The sequence below is a fragment of the Aquarana catesbeiana genome, linkage group LG11, assembly GCF_042186555.1.
Source record: "Aquarana catesbeiana isolate 2022-GZ linkage group LG11, ASM4218655v1, whole genome shotgun sequence".
Taxonomy (NCBI): domain Eukaryota; kingdom Metazoa; phylum Chordata; class Amphibia; order Anura; family Ranidae; genus Aquarana; species Aquarana catesbeiana.
Window position 1 is genome coordinate 221,539,473 of NC_133334.1, and position 24,589 is coordinate 221,564,061.

General features: G+C 42.4%; 1 protein-coding gene across 1 annotated transcript in view; it reads right to left on the reverse strand.

Moving 5' to 3' along the window:
• Positions 1–24,589, reverse strand: part of FERMT3 (FERM domain containing kindlin 3) — a 95,509-nt gene that overhangs the window by 12,313 nt on the left and 58,607 nt on the right. The window contains exons 3-11 of the mRNA XM_073605373.1: positions 15,111–15,344; positions 14,897–15,022; positions 7,625–7,796; positions 5,408–5,510; positions 5,173–5,280; positions 4,797–4,928; positions 1,401–1,450; positions 1,197–1,321; positions 648–754 (exon numbers count right to left, since the gene is read on the reverse strand). Of these exons, the coding sequence (XP_073461474.1) occupies positions 648–754; positions 1,197–1,321; positions 1,401–1,450; positions 4,797–4,928; positions 5,173–5,280; positions 5,408–5,510; positions 7,625–7,796; positions 14,897–15,022; positions 15,111–15,344 (1,157 nt within the window). The remainder of the gene's footprint in view (positions 1–647; positions 755–1,196; positions 1,322–1,400; positions 1,451–4,796; positions 4,929–5,172; positions 5,281–5,407; positions 5,511–7,624; positions 7,797–14,896; positions 15,023–15,110; positions 15,345–24,589) is intronic.

Sequence of the window (24,589 nt, forward strand, 5' to 3'; positions counted from 1 at the left end):
GGAATCAGGAAGGAATTTTTCCCCCTGCTGTAGCAAATTGGATCATGCTTTGCTGGTGTTTTTTGCCTTCCTCTGGATCAACTGTTGGTATAGGTTTGTGTATATGGGATTGTATTTATTTATTTTTTTGGTTGAATTTGATGTGTCTTTTTTCAACCTGACTAACTATGTAACTATGAGTGATTTCAGTAAAAGCTGAAACCAACTTTATACTCATCAATGAGCTTTATGGTTGGCATTTGCATGGGAAAAAAATTACTCCTTACTTCATTATAGGGCGTCTTTTTCATTTTTTTTTGTGTATTTAGAGTAGTTAAGCTTAGTAATTTCATTGTTCTTTGTAGGTGTCTTTTTATTTTTTGGATTTCTATTTGTACTGGGGCTTCTACATTTTACGTTTTTCACTTTCACTTTTATGTGAAAAAACAAAATAAAAAATAAACATACAATAATGTGGCCAGTTAGGGGGCGTTTTTTGAACAGGTTTAGAATAGTTGAAAGGAGAATCTGTAACCCTCAGTGGTTCTAAAAATGTACAGAGCATTGCACTCTTCATCAAAAACCACCCTAAGTGCAAATAAAATCAAACGAAAGCTCCTATCTAATTGGTTGGTCTAGATCATCTCTCTACTTTGGTTGAGACTTACATTTTCACATCGTAGATAAACTTCATTCATTCCTTCTGGAGAAGGAACCAGGAGTCTAATGCAGAACTTTTCTGATGAAACATTAACCTCCGGAATAACTTCACATCCTAGAGGAGCAGAAAGTGAGAAGAAGCATCATTTTTCTCATGAAATAATAAAAAAAATAAAAATTGTAAAGTTGGTTGGTCAGCATATACAGTATGTAACAAAATTTTTACTAAAATGAATTATGAATGAACTGAAAGCAATGCTCCATTGCAAATCCTGTATTAACAGTTTTACAGCATGGCCTATGTTTGCTGGGCATACAAAGAAACCACTTATAATTCGTTTGTTTACAAATTGCTATCAATGGTCACTGCAATTGATACTGGTACTCCCTATTACTGGAAATGAGATGGTACCAACATTAAAAGTACCGTCCAATACTTGATATATTAAACTCCCAATATCTGCTATTCAATTAGTATTATTAGAACTCAAGTTGTAATACTTAACAGTACAGATAATGAAATCTGTGAGGTTTACTTTTCTTTTTTTTTTCATTACCTTTCAGAGTCAGAAGGATCAATGGCTCCCCTCTGGCTTCTTCTTTGCTTTTATAACAAGATACATTGGTTCCTTTCAGCATCACCCAGTTCTGTTTATAACCCTTCAGAGTCATTTTTCGTGGCCTAGGAATAATGTTATATGTTATTTACATGACTCAAGGCCTTAACACAAGGTAGTGATATGTAGAGAACACAAGATCACCTGAACACTCGCAGATACTCTTGAAGTTCGGGTTCAAGTGCAATTCTTTCCTGTTAAAGAGACAGATCAATATAAACTTACTAAAACTAACAATTATCTTACTTTTTTTTAACAGCTGTGACATAAGCATACACAGATGGTCTTACTAGGATGGAAAACAAGCAAGTCTGTTGTTATTACTGAGACACAACGCTGTAGTCACACACAGTGCAACACTATAACTTATATATATAGTTACATAGTTGGTTTGGTTGAAAAAAGACACAGGTCCAACCAGTTCAACCAATGAAAAGGGGAAAAAAATCATTAAAAAAATCATGCAATCCTATATAAACAATCCTATACCCACAGTTGATCCAATAGAAGGCAAACTCCCCCGATACAGAAAAGCCCCTGAGTCTGGCACTTCAGTGTGCACAAAGATGATGAGGAGGGGGCTATCTGTAGATGACTCTTTCTCATCTAGATGAAACAAGATGCTTTTACATGTGTTTGCACAGACCACATGGTACAAACACCACTATGAGCAACATACCAACTGCTGAAGAGGAATTTCTGAGTCAGTTTGCATAGGGAGGGGGCAAGCTTTGTAGCTGACTCTTTCTCATACAGATGAAACTGGTTCCATTAAAGTTGTGTTCATCAGCATTGATTGACACCCCTGCAGTCAAGGAGGCATGTACACAACAGTTAATGGGTCTTATGCCCCGTACACACGGTCGGATTTTCCGACGGAAAATGTCCGATCGGAGCGTGTTGTCGGAAATTCCGACCGTGTGTGGGCTCCATCGGACATTTTCCATCGGATTTTCCGACACACAAAGTTGGAGAGCAGGAGATAAAATTTTCCGACAACAAAATCCGTTGTCGGAAATTCCTATCGTGTGTACACAAATCTGACGGACAAAGTGCCACGCATGCTCAGAATAAATAAAGAGATGAAAGCTATTGGCCACTGCCCCGTTTATAGTCCCGACGTACGTGTTTTACGTCACCGCGTATAGAACGATCGGATTTTCCGACAACTTTGTGTGACCGTGTGTATGCAAGACAAGTTTGAGCCAACATCCGTCAGAAAAAATCCTAGGATTTTGTTGTCGGAATGTCCGAACAAAGTCCGACCGTGTGTACGGGGCATTAGGGAGGTTGAGTGTCATACAGACAGGAAATGTGCCTGCTGCATTGCACTAGGGAGAGAAGGCATTTAAAATTAAAGTGATATTAAACCCTAATAAACCACTTTCAGCAACTGATTTACCGCTTACTGATTATGCAGCTTCCTTATCTTTTAACCTTTGCCTATGTTCTAGTTTAAGCTGGTTCCATAACTGCTGCCCCAGGTTTCCTGTTTTCAGGGTGGCTTCTTTCTCTTTCAGCACCTTATGAAGCAACCCTTTCATGCAGGGATGTGCATCAATAGAAATGCACATCCCATTAGCCTAGGAAGGCACTCCCCTGCACCGCCTTCCTGTTCCTTCTCCAAACTTACAGACTGCACTGCCAGAAGGAGCAGGGGTCAGCAGCACTGCAAGTTGTAAATTGCAAGCACTACGATAGGAGATATAACAACTAGTTTACTAGGGAATATTTATTTTCTTGTGCTTAAGATAAAAACCACTGAGGGTTTGATAGTACTTTTAGAACAACACAGTTATCCAGCAGTTGTTCACCAGTCACCAGAGGAAGAAGCACATGTGACAGAAACAGGTGAGGCTGGAATTCTACTTTAAAGCATACAAAACTGCATTCATTGATTTATTTTATATGTGCATGGATTACAGGTTTAGCCCTGGTTCACACTGGAGCATTTTGACATGCGATTTGACATGTCAAATGTAAAATCAGCGGCAATTGCAGTCAATGGCACCATCCTAATCGATGGGACGCCGCATCTGCGGTGCTGCACTGATTTCAAATAGTAGTTTCTGTACTACTTTTTGCGATTTCGGGCTGCGATTTACATTGACATCTGTGCAGAAACCTGCACAGATGTCTCTGAAATCGCGGCCGAAATCGAGACTGATATGCGGGAGTGAAATCAGCTGAACTCGCACGGCTTCATTCCCACAGCTCAATGAGAACCTGGGCTTAATTTGTCAAGAAAAAAAATGCATATACTTAACAGGTGGCATCAGTAAAAAAAAAATTCTTGCCACTCATCCATAAAGGCCAGATTTGTGGAGTACACGACTAATAGTTGTCCTGTGGACAGATTCCCCTACCTGAGCTGTGGATCTCTGCAGCTCCTCCAGAGTTACCATGGAGCTCTTGGCTGCTTCTCTGATTAATGTTCTCCTTGCCCGGCCTGTCCGTTTAGGGGGACGGCCATGTCTTGGTAGCTTTGCAGTTGTGCCATACTCTTTCCATTTTTGAATGATGGATTGAACAGTGCTTCATGAGATGCTCAAAGCTTGGGATATTTTTTTTATAACCCAACCCTGCTATTACCTTTTGCACAACTTTATCCCTGACCTGTCTGGTGTGTTCCCTGGCCTTCAAGATGCTGCTTGTTCACTAAGGTTCTCTAACAAACCTCTGAAGGCTTCACAAAACAGCTGTATTTATACTGAGATTCAATTACACACAGGTGGACTCTATTTACTAATTAGGTGACTTCTGAATACAAATGCATGCCACACTTTTTAGATATTTATAAAAAAAAATTGAAAACCATTTATCATTTTCCTTCCACTTCACATTTATGTGCCACTTTGTGTTGGTCTATAACATAAAATCCCCAAAAAAATAGATTTACCGGTACGTTTTTGGTTGTAAAAGGACAAAATGTGGAAAATTTCAAGGGGTGTGAATACTTTTTCAAGGTACTGTAAATCTCCCCCAATGTCTGTTATCTCCTACAATAGGTGGTCAGTATAATATAGCCAATCATCTAATTTAAGTCGTTATCCAATTATTGTTCTACATAGTTCTTTAACAGCCCAAGAAACATGAGGCCATTTAGCTACATGTACCCTATGGTGTAAAAACTGTGCTCTTGTAAAATTTCCATATTCCAAGATAATAATGCAAAGCACACTGCTATACAAATTAAAGACTGGTTGTATGAAGACAAAAATAAAGTCAAACCCCTCCCACTGACTTTCCAATTACCTGCATCTTAACATGACTGAACCATTTTGGGAGGTTCGAGAATGCAAATTATATATTACCTTCCTTCACACCCCCAGGAACTTTCTTCTTGAAAATCCCACTGCACACAGGTTAGGACTTAGCAGCACTCCATGGAGGGCTGAAACTTTGGAGAAGGCAGCAAATGGCCCTATGCTATGTAGGTTCTTGATTAACATATTGCCAGGTAATTTGTATACCACCAGAATGATTCAGGACGTAGTACGAGTGGGCTGTTCAGACATTTTGAACTAGTTTCTGACGTACCAATGCTTCGTTGGCAGTAGATGCATCCAGTTTGACTTCAAGATGTGATAGTGCTTCATCCAAGTCCTGCAGAGCAGGGTCTTTGTGCAAATGCATGGGGTCAGAAGTTACTGACAATTTATTCACATGATACTGTACGCAAGAAAACAGAGATAGATATTTTACCACATAATATTGTAGATATAGGAAATATATACTTTACATGTCTACTAACACAAATTTAAAAACTGACAAAGTACATATGCTCATCTGCCTTAAACACACGCATACGTGTCTACCAACCTACCAAAAAACTCTATACAAAGCATACAAAAATCTATTACACCATTCGTTGACCAAGCATGTTTGGCAATTGCAGGACAGATGAGTGAAATACCTGAAGGGCAGCAAACACCATCATTTCCTCTTCAGTGCATTCTGTTTCCTCTAACAGCACTGCCCAGCGGGCTTGCTCAAAAAGCAGGTTAATTCGGACGGCGTCCATCTAAGGAGATGTGTAAAATAATTATTTCCTTAGTTATCCTTACTTATCATTATATGAAAAACTCTGAGCACCCATTGATGTAAACAGGTTCTTTCTGCAAGCATACCTACAGTATACTATTTCTTACCTTTGGGTCCAAGTCATGGAAAGTGAAATATTTAAACTGCAACCACAGTCTGTCTCCTTCTTGTATCCCCTGCTGCATTAGAGATTTGGAAGAGTCAAGCCACCTGTATAGCACAAAGTGAGAATGTGAGGATTCTGACCCATCTTTGATCAGTGTCTTTTTACAATTCTTTCTTTCCTCAGTCTATTACCGATCTGCCAATTTGAGGATTTTTTTCAGAAACCAGTGTTATGAGGATTACTTTATCAGTCTTTATAGCCAGAGTTACATTTCTGTGCCAAGGTAATATGCAGTAAATTGCCCCACAATGCACAGTGCCACATATAACTGACTGCAGCACATTGCAGTGCCATTTATCCTGAATGGCACCCCAATGTACCACAACACATGTGCATTTCAGCATACCACAACACACATATGTGAACTATCAGTGCATTGGGGTGAGATGTTTTTTTTTAAAAAAGGTGCATGCCCTTTAAAATGTTCACCGTAGTGCATTGGCAGCCCTTTAAAATGTATGGGCCACCTTAATGCAACACATGTTAACACGCCAAACCCCTCACATTAACATGTGTATAGAGTACATGGTAATCTAGAGGTCACTCTGGATATATAAAAATCAGTAGGCAGGACAGTGATTTGACTGTATCCTCCATGCAATCAAGGCAACAATGGGAGTGTTCTGAACACGATCTGCTTTTAGAAAGCCCCGAGAAAATAGCATGTGACTAGCTTAGTGTTTTTTCCAGCATTACTTCTCTTAATAGCACACTAGACCCAATGGAGTAATTATTGCAGGCAGAACTTACACTTAGAAAACCCTTCCTAGTGTTTAAGAAAGTCATTGCAATGCACTACAGAACAAAATTAGGTAGCACTCTGCAGAGAAGTTTGCTAAAACCCTTGGAATATATTTAGTTCAAGTTTACCCAAAAGGCAAAACATTTTTTAAGATTTGGATAGAGTGATGAGGGGTTTAGAACCACTGTCAGGTTTTTAATTCTGTCTGTGTCCCTGTTAGGAAGATTCGCCTTCTCACTGTTCTGATCACCAATGTCACGGGAAGTCAAAGTTTGCATAAATCCAAAATTTTGAGATGCCATCAGAACAGGAATAGAAGGGAAAGCTTTCAGCAGGGACAATTGTTTTTGTGACAACTGTCTAAGAGGGGATTTCCCTCACATGAAAAAGATATGCTCTCTCTTCCTATTGAGTCTACAGAATAGGAAGTGAATTGAAATCTCCCTTATAAGACATAGATGCCAAGAAAATTGACAGTGGTTTTAGAATAGAACTAAAGACAAAGGCTAGATGGCTGGGCAGAGCTTTGACAGCTCTGCCCAACCCTCTGTAGTGAATGGATGTGTGCCAACGTCATCATACTCCCAATGTAAACACAACACGGAAGTGTTGGAGCATTCTGTGAAAGCATCCAAATTGCAGTAGCTGATTGTTTTAGCTTGTGGGCACTGAATGCTAGCTGTCATAGGCTGGTGGTTTTAAAATGGCACTCAGACAAATAAACGCTACTCCAGTGCCATTTTAAAGCGACACTGGGGATTCAGTTGGTTAAGCTTTGAAAATGAAAGATAGAACCCGATTGATTGCCATGCACAACTGCTCCAGATTCTGTCTGCACCAGTTTTGATAAATTCCCTTCATTGTTTTAGACAAGATAAAATAAGGTCTGAAAATCATGTTTCTAAACAAGAAAAGTATCCTATTTGATTGTGAACATAATATTGCCTTTATGTTGTGTTTCCATGAAAACAAACCTGTATAAGGCCCCATTCACACCTGAGCATTTTGTAGCTCTAAGTTCTGAAAGGCTCAAAATCCTATGGTGTTAAATTGTTCCTGTTCACACACCTAAATGTAGTGTTGCTCGAAGCTTGTAGCTCAAAAAAGTACATCAGTTTCTTTAGAGCTACAAGCTTCACGCGTACTTGGCCCCAGATGACTGCAATAGGTGCAGCTGAAAACTGCACAAACAAGCATGAAAAATGCACATAAACATATTAGTGACTAGCATCCCATTGGCTAGAAATAAAAAGCCCCAAGCCTTAGACAGCTCCCAAAAACACCCGTACAAACACTCAATAAAAACCCTGCAAAATAACTAAAGATGTTCAGCTTAAGTGTGATTGCAGCCTAAAATTGTTTTTCTAAACATAGGAGGCAAAATGAACACCATGGAAAACTGACCACACTTCATACCTGGCATGTATTGCAGATTTGTCCACCACTGATGTTGGTTTGTATCTTTTCTGTATAACCTCAGGAGTCAGTCCAGTGTGGCAAACAGACAGAGCTTTGTAACACTCCTGGCCCTCAGGACTGGCTAGGAAGTGTGGGGGGATCGCCCCTACCTGCACCTGTCCTAGATTAACTGTGATAAAGAGAAGAAGATGGATATAAGATAGGGAAAGGCGTACTGTAGAAACAAGAAAGAAAATATTCTTATGACAACATTTATGATTGTTTTAGGCTCAAAGGCTAAGTTAAAATGTCCTAATACCGTATATCACAGTCCTGATCTTCCATGAAAGAGAATTCTGGAGCATCAATGACTTGTGCCATTGTCAGACAGAAAAGTAGCAATTGGGAATTAAACATACTGATAAAAGAATGTATATTTGAAAAAAAAAACACACACACACAGAGTCTAAAGCAATCTTTCCTAAACTACCTAATTATACCCCATTGAGGCATTAACCCCCAATTACAGCACCTTTTTGAGATTCTCAAATCCAGCAATCTGGGCTATAAAAGGAATGAAAACTTTGGGTGATATGATGCAGGCCAATACCCTTTTGACCCTTGACAATGTGAAAGGATGCCTTAACCTACCAAACTCCCCCAATGGTTCAGGCCTTCCTTATACAGTTGCAATAAAAAGTATGTGAACCATTTTGGAATGATATGGATTTCTGCACAAATTGGTCATAAAATGTGATCTGATCTTCATCCAAGTCACAACAATAGACAACCACAGTATGCTTAAACTAATAACACACAAATAATTAAATGTTACCATGTTTTATTGAACACACCATGTAAACATTCACAGTGCAGGTGGAAAAAGTATGTGAACCTCTAGACTAATGAGATCCCCAAGACCTAATTGGAGTGAGATGTCAGCCAACTGGAGTCCAATCAATGAGATGGGATTGGAGGTGTTGGTTACAGCTGCCCTGCCCCATAAAAAACACACACCAGTTCTGGGTTTGCCTTTTACAAGAAGCATTGCCTGATGTGAATGATGTCTCGCACAAAAGAGCTCTCGGAAGACCCACGATTAACCTCCCTGGCGGTATGATTATTTCGGATTTTAGGTGCTGAAAGCGGTACCATTATTTTGCATGGAAATTTGGCGTTTTATATTGTAGGTCTGTAAATCTTAACAATAACACACTTAAATCTGTCCAAACCAGAGTCTAGTAGATATCCCGGGTATGATAAAGTTTGAAACACAAAAACATAAATTATAATATAATAAATAAAAATAAATAATTAAAAAAAAAAAAAAAAAATAGTAATAAAATAAATTTCCCCACAATTCACTATCGCTCAATTCTGCAAGTGTTCTAATTTACTATCGCTGTTTTCTAGCTGGTCTAAAGCCACTTTTGATGTAAAGGGACACTTTTTGGTTGCTATGGACAATCTCCAGTTTCCAGGCAGAAAGAACAGTGTATATCATGTAAAATTGCATGCAGGGCATGGGACAAAGCACTGGGGACAAAAGGGATGTGAAATCATTTCATACAGTACTGTAATTTGTAAGATTACAGTACTGTATGTGTTATGCTTTTGACATTTTTTTGAATTTGCCGCCAGGCTCCGCCCCCGTGCGTCGCGCCGCTCGCAGGGAACGGAGCCTGGCACGGAGAGGCTTCGGAGGAGGACAGAGCCCTCGGACACTGCGGGTGACATCGCAGGATCCCGGGGACAAGGTAAGTAACGCCGCCCCAGGATCCTGCAATGCGATCCCGAGTGTGGCACGGGGTTACCGCTAATGGTACTGAATTTTAACCCCGAGCCACACTCGGGAAAACCGCCAGGGAGGTTAAGAATTGTTGACTTGCATAAAACTGGAAAGGGTTATAAAAGTATCTCCAAAAGCCTTGCTGTTCATCAGTCCATGGTAAGACAAATTGTCTATAAATGGAGAAAGTTCAGCACTGCTGCTACTCTCCCAAGGAGTGGGCGTCCTGTAAAGGTGACTGCAAGAGCACAGCGCAGACTGCTCAATGAGGTGAAGAAGAATCCTAGAGTGTCAGCTAAAGACTTACAAAAGTCTCTGGCATATGCTAACATCCCTGTTAGCGAATCTACGATACGTAAAACACTAAACAAGAATGGGTTTCATGGGAGGAAGCCACTGCTGTCCAAAAAAAACATTGCTGCACATTTACACAGATGAAACCAAAGTTGAGTTGTTTGGAAGAAACACACAACACTATGTGTGGAGAAAAAGAGGCACAGCACACCAACATCAAAACCTCATCCCAACTGTGAATTATGGTGGTGGGGGCATCATGGTTTGGGGCTGCTTTGCTGCGTCAGGGCCTGGACAGATTGCTATCATTGAAGGAAAAATGAATTCCTAAGTTTATCAAGACATTTTGCAGGAGAACTTAAGGCCATCTGTCCACCAGCTGTAGCTCAACAGAAGATGGGTGTTGCAACAGGACAACAACCCAAAGCATAGAAGTAAATCAACAACAGAATGGCTTAAACAGAACAAAATACGCCTTCTGGAATGGCCCAGTCAGAGTCCTGACCTCAACCCGATTGAGATGCTGTGGCATGACCTCAAGAAAGCGATTCATACCAGACATCCCAAGAATATTGCTGAACTTAAACAGTTCTGTAAAGAGGAATGGTCAAGAATTACTCCTGACCGTTGTGCACGTCTGATCTGCAACTACAGGAAACGTTTGGTTGAAGTTATTGCTGCCAAAGGAGGTTCAACCAGGTAATAAATCCAAGAGTTTACATACTTTTTCCACCTGCACTGTGAATGTTTACATGGTGTGTTCAATAAAAACATGGTAACATTTAATTCTTTGTGTGTCATTAGTTTAAGTAGACTGTGATTGTCTATTGTTGTGACTTAGATGAAGATCAGATCACATTTTATGACCAATTTGTGCAGAAATTCATATAATTCCAAAAGGGTTCACATACTCTTTATTGCAACTGTATATAGAGTAACCAAACATGGCGACGTATTATGATCTGTGTTCAATCTAAGATTACTAAAAAAATGTAAGCATACAGAATACAAAAACAGAAAGTATGCCCTTGTAAGTTAAGATATACAAAAAAGGGAGTACATACATAAAACACATTGATAAAAAATAAATCATCTTATCAAAAGAAAAACAAAATACAAATAAAGGTATACAGCAAGGGGGCCGGTTGGGGTGGCACAGAAATCCAAACAGTCCGTGAACAAGGGCAAGAACAGAAAAAACAATGGCACTACCATGAGTACAACTCAAAGAATAATAGCCAGGTGCAAAGGATAAGTGTTCAGTGAATGAAAAAGGCTCCTTCATAACACCTCCATTGTACCAGCTAATATGAAATGCATATACAGTCAGGTCCATAAATATTGCGACATTTCTAATCTTTTTGGCTCTATACACCACCACAATGGATTTGAAATGAAACGAAGAAGATGTCCTTTAACTTCAGACTTTCAGCTTTAATTAGAGGGCATTTACATTTAAATCAGGTGAACGATGTAGGAATTACAACAGTTTGCATATGTGCCTCCCACTTTTTAAGGGACCAAAAGTAATGGGACAATTGGCTGCTCAGCTGTTTCATGGCCAGGTGTGTGTTATTCCCTCATTATCCCATTTACAAGGAGCAGATAAAAGGTCCAGAGTTCATTTCAAGTGTGCTATTTGCATTTGGAATCTGTTGCTGTCAACTCTCAATATGAGATCCAAAGAGCTGTCACTATCAGTGAAGCAAGCCATCATTAGGCTGAAAAAGAAAACAAACCCATCAGAGAGATAGCAAAAACATTAGGTGTGGTCAAATCAACTGTTTGGAACATCCTTAAAAAGAAAGAACGCACCGGTGAGCTCTGCAACACCAAAAGACCCAGAAGACCACAGAAAACAACTGTGGTGGATGACTGAAGAATTCTTTCCCTGGTGAAGAAAACACCCTTCACAACAGTTGGCCATATCAAGAACACTCCCGGAGGTAGGTGTATGTGCGTCAAAGTCAACAATCAAGAGAAGACTTCACCAGAGTGAATACAGAGGGTTCACCACAAGATGAAAATTATTGGTGAGCCTCAAAAACAGGAAGGCCAGATTAGAGTTTGCCAAACAACATCTAAAAAGCCTTCGCAGTTCTGGAACAACATCCTATGGACAGATAAGACCAAGATCAACTTGTACCAGAGTGATGGGAAGAGAAGAGTATGGAGAAGGAAAGGAACTGCTCATGATCCAAAGCATACCACCTCATCAGTGAAGCATGGTGGTGGTAGTGTCATGGCGTGGGCATGTATGGCTGCCAATGGAACTGGTTCTCTTGTATTTATTGATGATCTGACTGCTGACAAAAGCAGCAGGATGAATTCTGAAGTGTTTCGGGCAATATTATCTGCTCATATTCAGCAAAATGCTTCAGAACTCATTGGGCGGCGCTTCACAGTGCAGATGGACAATGACCCGAAGCATACTGCGAAAGTAACCAAAGAGTTTTTTAAGGGAAAGAAGTGGAATGTTATGTAATAGACAAGTCAATCACCTGACCTTAATCCGATTGAGCATGCATTTCACTTGCTGAAGATAAAACTTAAGGGAAAATGCCCCAAGAACAAGCAGGAACTGAAGACAGTTGCAGTAGAGGCCCGGCAGAGCATCACCAGGTATGAAACCCAGCGTCTGGTGATGTCTATGCGTTCCAGACTTCAGGCTGTAATTGACTGCAAAGGATTTGCAACCAAGTTTTAAAAAGTGAAAGTTTGATGGATAATTGTTCATCTGTCCTATTACTTTTGGTCCCTTAAAAAGTGGAAGGCACATATACAAACTGTTGTAATTCCTACACCGTTCACCTGACTTGGATGTAAATACCCTCAAATTAAAGCTGAAAGTCATTTCATTTCAAATCCATTGTGGTGGTGTATAGAGACAAAAAGATTAGAATTGTGTCGATGTCCCAATATTTATGGACCTGACTGTATCCTAGTTATAGGCCAACCCCTAGCCCCTCTGTGGTCCATGGCAAAAAAAGGGGGGGGGGGGAAAGAAGAGGGAAGGACATCTTATGATATGAATACCATTCATCGCCGATTGTGGCCTGCGGCTGTATAATTGGAGAGGAATTCCACATTACCTTTTTTTTTCATCATGGGCTACATCAGGGCTCTGAGACTGTGTTAGGCCAGCCTGCGGGGTATTATGTGCACACCACAATGATTACTCTTTACAACAGTGATATGTACTCTTTTCATGTAAGTGAGAACTTTCCCTGGTTTATTCCTAATTCAAGTGTCCAGGGAACTCGTAGTAGTAATATTTTGAGAGCACTTCATACACTAGTGTTACCCTATAGTTCATTGTTATTCTTTCAGTTGTGATAAATTTGGATTTTTCAAGTGAGGAGAGAGGTAATATTGTACAGGTTCTGAACGGGGATTTTTTCATTGGGAGGTCCCATCAGGGTGTGGGGGGCATCACTTCCCAGGCTCAAACATTGTACACGCTATGTGGCTTGGCGAGAGGCCATTTGTAGGAATCATTGAGAGTGCAGTATACATGATTAATACATGAATTATAGTGTATTTTTTTTTTACCATAGTGAGCCCTGTATGTGAGATCTCTAATGCCCCGTACACACGGTCGGATTTTCCGACGGAAAATGTGTGATAGGACCTTGTTGTGGGAAATTCTGACCGTGTGTAGGCTCCATCACACATTTTCCATTCGGATTTTCCGACACACAAAGTTTGAGAGCAGGCTATAAAATTTTCCGACAACAAAATCCGTTGTCGGAATTTCCGATCGTGTGTACACAAATCCGACGCACAAAGTGCCACGCATGCTCAGAATAAATAAGGAGATGAAAGTTATTGGCTACTGCCCCGTTTATAGTCCCGACGTACGTGTTTTACGTCACCGTGTTCAGAATGATCGGATTTTCCGACAACTTTGTGTGACCGTGTGTATGCAAGGCAAGTTTGAACCAACATCCGTCGGAAAAAATCCTAGGATTTTGTTGTCGGAATGTCCGATCAATGTCCGACCGTGTGTACGGGGCATTATTGTGCTTGGACAATATCTGAGTATATTTTGTTCTATGCATTGTATATTGGGCTTCTCTCTTATAAAGGATTATAGGGATACATTTACCTTTTACAAAGCCCCCATTTTGAGTAACTTAAGAGGCCCCCTTTAATAGTGGCTGTCAGACCTTTAATAGTGGCTGTCAAGAGTTTTAAAAATCTTTTGATTAGTAGGCATACCTTCTATATTTTCACAGTGTGAAATACTTCATTCCAGACGTTGTGTTTTTGTATTCTTACTTTGCGTATACTCATGTACTTTCTGTTTTTATATTGTACTGTGAAAAATGCCTTTTGAAAGTAAAGAATTAAGAAAAAGTAAAGTTGGAAGTTCTTATCTCCATACTTTTTCAGGGTTAGTGACTTGTATTGAAACAAGAGAATTGGCCTGACATCCAGGCAACCAGAATTAGTAGAATTAGAAGTCACCAATGCCCTGAAAAAAGAGAAGCCACCACAGCAATGTCTGGTAAGTGGCAAAAAAGTTTTGGTCTGGGGTTTAGATACACTTTAAGTTATGCTATGTGAAAGGGATCATCCTAACTGCCATCCTAACAGAGGGGACTGGCTTTGGGTACAAAAGGTTGTGCGCCTAGAGGCTTCAGAGACATAAATCCATGTCTGCATATTCGACTGCCTTTATTTGGTTATTGGCACAGGCTTTTATTAAAGGAGAAGTACAGCCATCCAGAAGCCTGCTTTCGGCTGACGTCACAGAGCCAGTCCAAGTCCAGGCTCGGGAAAGATCACGACCATATGGTCAGGATCCACCCATATGCCTGGATCGGCACCCAGCTCAGCCTCTCAGCTAGCTGATGAGAGCCTACTCCCTTCCCCTCCACAGCTCAGTGCTCCAGTGAGCGGGGGGGCAGAGCAGAGGGCAGTGACTGACAGTCACCAGCTCTCTGGTCAGGGAGCCCTGACAATCAAGCGATCGGCAGTGTTTGATCACTTGGTTCTCAGTGTTAGAGCCGGCGGGAGACAGATGCAGCATTGGACCGATGCTGCATCCACATACTGTAGGTAAATATGATTCTGCAAAAATAAAAAAAGCCCATACTTCACTTTTAAAAGTGCCCAGTCGAAGAGCAGTTAGTTGGCATTATCACATACAGTATGTATACATACTACAGTATATATATAGGTGGAAAGTGTTATTTAATTACCCTTTGAAGGCTGGAAGGATGTAAGATCAAAGATCTCCTGGGTCACTGGGTCTTTTTCTTTCTTCTTCTTTTTTTCTCTTTCTTCTGGTGCTTTTAGGAAAGAAAGCTCCTCCGGATGTCTGATACCTGGTAAGAGTAGGCCCTGTAAATACTAGATGAGGCCAGGTCTAAAATGTTTATAAATGATTCTGCTACTTATGATTCAGCCACTTACCCAGGACTTTACAGACCTCAGCGCAGGAACTGAATGTTGTGCTGGAAAAGCAGACTCGGATCCTCAATGAACGCTGGTTGGGCAAAGATAAGATAACTGGTTTGTGTTGAGGCATGAAGTCGAGAAAGGCATCTGCCTGGATACCATATTTGTCCAGGGTCCAGTTTGTTTTCAGAAGCCACTGACGCTTCTGTTTCCACCACAAAGCATGGTCAGACCAGTCCCGTGAAACACCTACATTGAGACACAGAAAAAGAGAGATATCCACTACATGAACAGGCACAAGTATAAGTAATTTTTTCTACTAGAGCTATGAAGAAAAATTATAGGGCCCTTGATTTAATATTGCTATTTCCTTCAAATGGAATGGGAATGATCTCTCCTAAGGCCTCTCCTTACCCTCTGTAACACTTAAGCTGGGTATACAAGTATAGTTTTTTCTATTCAGCTATATGGATTCCGCATCCACACAAGTTGGGTGGATGGAGGAATCCTACCAGCTGTGCTATTTTATTCTGATACACTGATCAACGCTGCAGCCAATTGGCTACAGTGGCTGATCGAATTAAAGGTTTCCAGAAGTCCCATTCAACAAAAGTCGATCCACTTCTGTTTGAAAAGGAGGGTCATACACAAAATTAAGTTCAGCTGGTCCCTACTGAAGTAGCCAAATTTTGATCTGTGTTTAAGAATGGTTCACATACCAGATTCGCACAATTTTCCCCCAGCACGTTTTCGAACTGGTTTGAACTGGAAAAATGCAAAATATGTATGAAAGTTGTGTGAATCTTGGATGCAAACATTTATAAATAGACCACTTGGTGTATTTAAAAATGGAGACCTCACATGAAACATTTTTATTTAATAGTTTGTGGACCTACGTTCTGATTTTGTTTACAATATGTCTACAAGTAGGGTACAGTAGCTACATAGATTTCAGTGGACTGTCCATAAACAAACTCATAGATGGATCAAGGGGCAGCTTCCTCATGTTTGCATAGCTATAGCTGGCTTGGAGAAAGACTTGTAAACAAAGCCACAACACTACTGGGCTGCCAGCTGCCAAAATAAAAGAGCCTGGTGTGAACTTTACCTTTGTAATTACTTTAAGGGGATAATTAATAATGAGTATTGTTATCTGCTCAGGTCATTCATAAAATGCAGGCCATAGTGTGGAGCCACCCCCCCTAGTATGCATGCGGGGATGCATGCGGGGCGCTGGACTAATAGGTTTCTATGAGTTTTTTTTTTTTCAACCCACATGATTAGAGCCTGAGGCTCTAACTGGCTTGAAAAAAGATGGGCTGCTTCCGAACCCACCCACTTGTGACACTAGCGAATCAATATTCACTATTGTCTTCTGGCTTCTCCTCCCAGCCAATCATGATAGGATCGGGTTGGCCGGGAGGAGAAGCCGCGGAGGGGCTGAGTGCGGTGGGACCGTGGAGGGGTGAGTGCGGGGGGAACCTGAAGGGCTGAGTGTGGACCTGGGGGGGTGTGTTTGCCCCCCAAAAGTTTAGCACCAGCCGCCACTGCTAATGTACCTCACAGATTTCTGTTAAACACAATATAGAGTGCCGGCGGCGGACATGTAAGCAGCGAGGCATCCAAGCTCCTCCGGCACAGAGAGATCCTGACAGGCATCCGGACGCTATCCTACCTTTCCACCCACATTTCAGGATCGGGTACACCTCCAGTTTTGTCCTAAGCCCGCAACGATGGTCAGAAGCGGCCCGACGGGGTCTAAACCACCCGATGACTGATCACTCCCACAGCCCATGGGGAGATCCTGTCAGGCCTGGGCTTAGCCCTTCCTTCTCAAAGCTGGCCGCTCAGGTGTCGGCTAATTGCCAGCTCCTTTCTCTCCACAGTGACTCACCTGTTGATGATATCCTGCTTGTCAGTCCTGCCTACTTAAGCCGTCCAGCCCAGATGATCTCTGCCTTCGCCTTGGTCACATCTCTAGTGACGCTCTCCTGTGTTCCTGTTAAAGATTTGCTTGGCTGACATTCCTTCTGGCTCCAGATCCTGCTTGCTGTTCTACTACGCTCATCTCTGGCTCCCAGACGTTTTGGCTTGTCTGAATATCCGTTCCGGTTCCTGAACTCTGGCTATGTTTTGACTACGTTTACTCTGTTTACCTTTTTATTATTATTATTATTAATAAACCAGTGTGATTTAACTGTACTTCTGTCTCAGTCTGATTCATGGTTTCTGACAGTAGGCGAAAACCATGAATTCAGAAGATGTAGTCAATCCACTTGTTGGTAATATTTTTTCCAGATTGAATGAGCAGGATCACCGCATGGATCAGTTTGCCATGGCGTTACAAACGCTCCTGAGTCGCACAGCTCACCTGGAATCTCCCACTGTGGCTGCTCCGGTACAACCTGTGTTGCATGTTGCAGGCCATCCCTGCTGCTGCTCCAGTCTCTGTGCAGGCATTTGGGTGAGAGAGCCTTGGTCTGGGCAAACCCTCTAAGGGAGATGCAAAAACCTGTTGTCTTAAGTTACCCAGAGTTTGTGGCTTCTTTTAAAAGGGTATTTGACGTTCCCACACGCTTTGCTTCTGCTGCCAAGTGCCTCATGTCCATCAAACAGAGCATGAGAACAGTTGCCGATTACGCCATTGAATTCCGTACTCTGGCAGCAGAGGTTGCTTCGAACAATGAGGCCCTTGTGGCTGCTTTTTTCTTATGGTCTCTCAGATACCATCAAGGATGAGATAGCAGCCCGAGATATACCCACTGAGCTGGAGAAGTTGATCACGTTTGCCATCCTCATTGACTCCAGACTCAATGTCTCCGAAATTTGACTCATTGACTCAAGACTTTGTCTCCGAACTTTGAAGTCCCACCCTTGCCTCCCTCACCTCCCATGCCTCCTGGTACTGAGTCAGTCTGTGAAGATGAACCCATGCACTCTGGCTTCAGGCGTCTCTCTGCGGATGAGAGAATCCTTAGGAGGAGGGAGAGATTGTGCCTTTATTGTGGCCAGGCAGGTCACTTTTTGAAGTCTTGTCCTACCCGTCCAGGGAACACCTGAACCTTGAGGTCCTGTCACAGACAGACCTTAAGAATTGTTTCGTCCCCAGTTATCCAGAAGGATAAGCTCCTGGTTTTGGTTAAAATAACAAGTCTAGGCGCAATCACCTAGAGCTCCCACATAATCAAATCTATACAATAAAGCTATACAATACAGCAATCAAAGGACAGTCAAAAAACTAAATAAAAAATGTGAACAATGGCAATCCATTCAATAGGCCAATAGTCCATATATTGTTGTGATCAGGATGAGGGGAAAAAAACGCCCAGAGAAGCAAGCAGGGCTGCCATTATAGTAGGAATGAAACCATGGTCCTGAGGCTGAAATACAACAAGTAAAGAGGCGCCTCTGGGTGCAGACGTTTTTATAGATTTAAAATGCTTTAATAAGATATATAGAGATAAACTCACATTGTGGTGATAAAAACAAGCATGATAGTAAGAGTCATGGATGGCGCTCCCAGTCCTGTGCCTGTGAACAGTCTCTGTGGTGGATGTAGTGACAGCTCTTCCTGGTTGTAATGAGCCGGCTTCAGACAATGGAGGAGCAGCCTCAGAACGAGGCTTGAGACACACGAGACAGCTGGTTGCAGGGGGATGACGTCATCAGTAGTGGACGCGTTTCCTGGGCAAGCGCGCTTGGGTGGTAAGAGAAAGGGGCGCAGCTTGCTTACCACCCAAGCGCGCTTGCCCAGGAAACGCGTTCACTACTGATGATGTCATCCCCCTGCAGCCAGCTGTCTCGTGTGTCTCAAGCCTCGTTCTGAGGCCGCTCCTCCATTGTCTGAAGCCGGCTCATTACAACCAGGAAGAGCTGTCACTACATCCACCACAGAGACTGTTCACAGGCACAGGACTGGGAGCGCCATCCATGACTCTTACTATCATGCTTGTTTTTATCACCACAATGTGAGTTTATCTCTATATATCTTATTAAAGCATTTTAAATCTATAAAAAGGTCTGCACCCAGAGGCGCCTCTTTACTTGTTGGTTTTGGTTACCTTCTCTTGGGCTGAGTTGCCCATCGAGATACAGGCTCTAATCGACTCTGGGGCTGCAGGCCTGTTCATTGATGCTGCCTTTGTATCGAAGCACTCGATTCTGCTGCAGCTGCGTGACACTCCACCTGCCATTGAGGCTCTTGACAGGAGATCTCTACAGCCTGCCCATGTGACTCATGAGACTGTTCCTTTGTCCATGGTCGTAGGGGCTCTTCACCATGAGATAATCCATTTCCAAGTTATTTCCTCACCTAAGTTTCCGCTGGTTATTTGTTATCCTTGGTTACAGAGGCACAACCCCTCTTTTGATTGGCTCCGTGCTGAGGTTCTCTCCTGGTCACCACAATGCAGTAAGACATGCGTCCAGAAGGTAGCCAAGGTCCTGTGAACCTCTTTACTCTCCTCTATGCCGGAAGTACCGCAATTTTATCGATGTCTTTGACAAAGATCAAGCCGGTAGTTTGCCCCCACACAGGTCGTATGATTGCGCAATTGACCTTCAACCTGGTGCCATACCCCCTTGTGGCCGGGTTTACCCTTTGTCGGTCTTGGAGGATAGGGCCATAGAGGAGTATGTTGCAGATGCACTCTCTCGAGGTTTCATCCGTAAATCCTTGTCACCTGCTGGTGCTGGTTTCTTCTTTGTGAAGAAGAAGAGTGGTGAACTGAGACCTTGTATTGATTATAGGGGTCTCAATCGTTTCACGATTAAGAGTGCCTATCCGATTCCATTGATTATGGAGTTATTTTACCGCCTCAAGGGAGCAACGGTTTTGCACAAAGCTTGATTTGAGAGGGGCATACAATCTCGCGAGGATTAAGGAGGGCGACAAGTGGAAAACTACGTTTAATACCAGAACAGGCCATTATGAGTACCTCGTAATACCTTTTGGCCTATGTAACGCCCTGGAAGTTTCCCAGGGATTTATTAACGATGTCTTCTGAGATTTGTTGCAGTTATGTGTGGTGGTTTATCTCAATGATATCTTCATATTTTCCAAGTCCCTGGAGAGCCACCACAAAGATGTCTGTCATGTGCTTCACAAACTAAGAGAGAACAATCTCTATTGTAAATTGGAGAAGTGCGAATTCCATCGTTAACAGGTTAAATTCCTGGGTTATGTCATTTCCACTGCTGGTTTTTCGATGGACACAGAGAAACTTTCAGCAGTCCTACAGTGGCTCTGACCCGTGTGTCCTCTGCATCGTTTTCTTGGCTTTGCCAACTATTATCGGAAGTTTATTAGTAACTTCTCGTCTCTGGTCAAGCCCCTGACTGATATGACCAGAAAGGACTGTAACCTACAGAGTTGGTCTCCGGAGTCCATTAAGGCCTTTCAGAGTCTCAAGGATGCCTTTGTTTCTGCTCCTATGTTGGCACATCCTGATCCTACGTTACCTTTTATCCTTGAGGTTGATGCTTCTGAGACTGTTGGTGCCCTTCTGTCTAAACGTCCTACCTCTGAGGGTACTATGCATCCTTGTGGCTACTTTTCCAAGAAATGATCACCTGCGGAGTGCAATTATGAGATTGGTGACAGAGAGCTGTTAGCAATCATTTTAGCCCTGAAAGAATGGAAACATCTCCTCAAAGGTACCACTGTGCCGGTTCTCATTCTTACTGACCATAAGAATCTCACATTCTTGTCTGAGACTAAACGCCTCTCTCTCAGAAGGGCGCAATGGGCTCTTTTCTTGTCTAGTTTCAATTACATTGTCTCATTCTTACCTGGTACTAAGAATGTAAGGGCTGACGCTTTGTCGCAACAATTTTCCTCCACTTCCAAGATGGAGTTGGTTCCGGTTCCTGTGATTCCTCCTGATCGTATTCTGGCTACGGTTTGCACCAGTCTCACTTCTTTTTTGGGTGACAAAATTCTTGCTGCTGAGGTCCATGCTCCTCCTGAGAAACCTTGTGACCGCTGCTTTGTCCCAGGTAGTCTCCGTACTGCCGTGCTCCAGACTTACCATTCTCCCAAGGCTGCTGGCCACCCAAAATGAATTAACTCTTTTGGGCTATTTCCCAACAATTCTGGTGGCCTAGTCTACGTGCTGATGTAACCGACTTCGTCGCTGTCTGTTCCGTGTGTGCTCAAAGTAAGACTCCACGACACCTTCCAGTGGGCCTCCTACAACCCATACCCAATGGAGAGAGGCCCTGGACCCACCTGTCTATGGATTTCATTGTGGAGTTACCCAACTCCCAGGGCAACACAGTTATCCTTATGGTGGTTGACTGGTTCTCGAAAATGTCTCATTGTATTCTACTTAAGAAGTTGCCCGCTTGTAAGGAACTGGCTTCCATTTTTGCTTTCGCTTACATGGGCTACCCAAGGTGATTGTCTCGGACAGGGGTAGTCAGTTTATGTCTGGTTCTGGCGAGCCTTTTGTGCACAGTTGGGAATTCAGCTTGCTTTCTCCTCTGCGTATCACCCGCAGTCGAGCCAATCAGTCCTTGGGGCAATTCCTACGTCGCTATATTTCTGACCATCATAACAACTGGTCAGACCTCTTTCTGCGGGCAGAATTTGCTCACAATAGTGCCTTGAATTCTGCTTCCCGATTGTCCCCGTTCATGGCGAACTATGGTTTCCAACCTTCCATGTTGCCTGACTCATTTGTTCTGCAGAGTATTCCTGCGTTGGAGGAGCATCTCTGTGGTCTTTGTTCCACTTGGGCACAAGTCCAAGAGGCTTTGCAACATGCTAATGATAGGTACAGACTCCATGATGACTACAGACGCTTGCCTGCGCCTTTCTACCAGGTTGGGGACAGGGTCTCGCTGTCATCTCGCAACCTCTGACTTCGTGTTGCCTCTCTGAAGTTCGCACCTCAGTTTATTGGGCCTTTCCGTATTCTTTGCAGGATTAACCCAGTGGCTTACGCATTAGACCTTCCTTCTAATATGCGTATCTCAAATGTATTTCATGTCTCCTTATTAAAACCTTTGGTCTGCAACCGCTTTACGACCTCGGTGCCTCGTTCTCACCCTGTACAGGTTGAGAACCATGAGGAGTATGAAGTACAGTCCATTGTTGACTCCCATAGGTTCCGTGGGCGCATACAGTACCTGGTGCATTGGAAAGGGTACAGTCCGGAGGAACGCTCTTGGGTCTCATCCTCGGACGTACATGCCACTGTCCTCCTCCGTGATTTCCATAGATGTTTTCCCCTCAAGCCTGGTGGTCCTCCGAGGGGGAGGAGTCATTAAGGAGGGGGTACTGTCAGGGCTGGGCTCAGCTCTTCCTTCTCAAAGCTGAACGCTTCAGAAAGTAACTGTATATATAGTGTTTATATACAGTTACTTTCTGAAGTATATATAAGGACCCACTAAATATTTTCACATAGGCACGTCTTTGCAGTTTTGCACCTGGTGTATAAGCCCATCAGGGTGATTCTAATCTAGTACACAACACTCTTGTGTTTAACTAGTAACCTCACGGGGTTAGCCAATTGCCATCTTTGGAGGTTTTTCTCCAGGGGATATGGAGTGCCACGTATTATTATACACATCTGATCCCAGCATACACCACATAGTGGTCCAATTAGCACTTGCATTTTTCAAACTGTTAGTCATCACTGGAGGTCACTCTCCAGGTGATAGGCAGCGCAACTCACCCCTGTACATATACATGTATTTTATGGTGCTTCACTAGTGGAGCCCCTGGGGGAGGCAGCAGCCCAGCCTTACCTATGCGCGGTATCCATCTTTTTTTAAATTTGGTTGGAGAATGCCCAGGAAGAGTCGGCACTGATTACATGGGATGCTTTTAAGGCAGTACTAAGAGGGGCCTATATGAAAGGAGTTTCAGACCTTAAGGCCCCATTCACACCTGAGCGTAGTGTTTTCAGGCAGAAAGTTGCACGAGTTTACTGCGATTTAGCTGCATTTTTTGCCATGATTTTGTACGGGTCAAAAGGTCACCAATGTAAAAAGAAGAAAAACGTCCAAATCTGCCTAAAAAAAAAAAAAAAAGAGTTCCAGAACTTGTTTGAGCTTCAGGCGTTTTGGAGCTTCTGGCTTCAGGCGTTTTGGAGTGGAGATGTGAACCATCTCTATAGAGAATAATTGATTTTTTCCACTCCAGCATTTTATAGCTTCAAGCTACAAAACGCTCAGGTGTGAATGGGGCCCTCCCCATTTCGTTACCAATTATTGCAGGATGCCTGAAGAGCTTATGAGATGGCTCTAGTGACAAAGACTCAAAAACGTCTACTGTATCAACAGCAGAGAGTTTTTGACACCGGGGACAAAAATGGGAAGCTCCTTGCCTTCTTAGCTAAACCTATACCCGATCCATCACTATCTCTAGCATTTATGATAGCTCGGCCACTCTCCACTCCTCACATTATAAAATTATGGATGTCTTTTTACAATTTTACTCAGACCTTTATGAAACCCAAGCTCATTATACTCCCCCAGAGCTTTATGAATACGTAGACTCTATAACCTTCCCTACATTATCAATTGAACAACAATTATCCCTGGCAGCGCCAATTTCCATTGAGGAGATATAGCATGCCCTTAAAACCTTTGCTTAACATAAAACTCCAGGGCCGGATGGGCTCCCCATTGAGTGGTATCTGACGCATAGAGATGTCCTGGTCCCAAGACTACATACACTTTATTCCACTATCTTTAGGTTCTATAAGTTGTTATTGTTTTCAATACAAGTTTAAACAGAGTAAACAAGAACAGGACCAGATGCCCGACAAAAGGCGTTCTGGTCTGACAAATTCGGATTGTACAACAAATATAGGTGTCCTTTTATGAAACTGAGATCAGCGGCGATCCAGAGTCTCACCGCTGATCTCAGCTCATTACCAGTTTATGAAACTGAGATAATCAGCGGAGAACATGTTCTCCGCTGATTATCTCAGCACAGTGAGAATTTGTAACTGACTTCACAGAAACGGCCAGTTTATGAAGGTGCGATCTCGGCACCTCACTGGCGATCTGTGACAGAATTCTCACTTTCTGACTCTCCATTTCAGAAGTGGAGAATCAGAGTGAGAAGCATGAAACTGGCTGATATTCTGGAGAAAGCAAGAAGTCTTTTGACTTCTTTCTTTCACCAAACAGTCAGAGCACACCTTCCCCACCATTACACACCCCAAAACCAGCAGGATAGGAATTTATAGTGTATATATATACTGTATATATATATATATATATATATATATATACATACATATATATATATATATATATATATATATATATATATATATATATATATATATATATATACATATATAGATATAGATATAGATATATATTTTTTAGATGTTCACGTCTCTGGCTGGGTTCACACTTGTGCGATGCGTGAACCAGCACGATTCCTGTGTGGGTTTTCACATCGCACCTACATTGACATCTGCGCACCACTGCGGGTGTCAATGTAAAGTTAATGACACCCCCAGAACATTTCA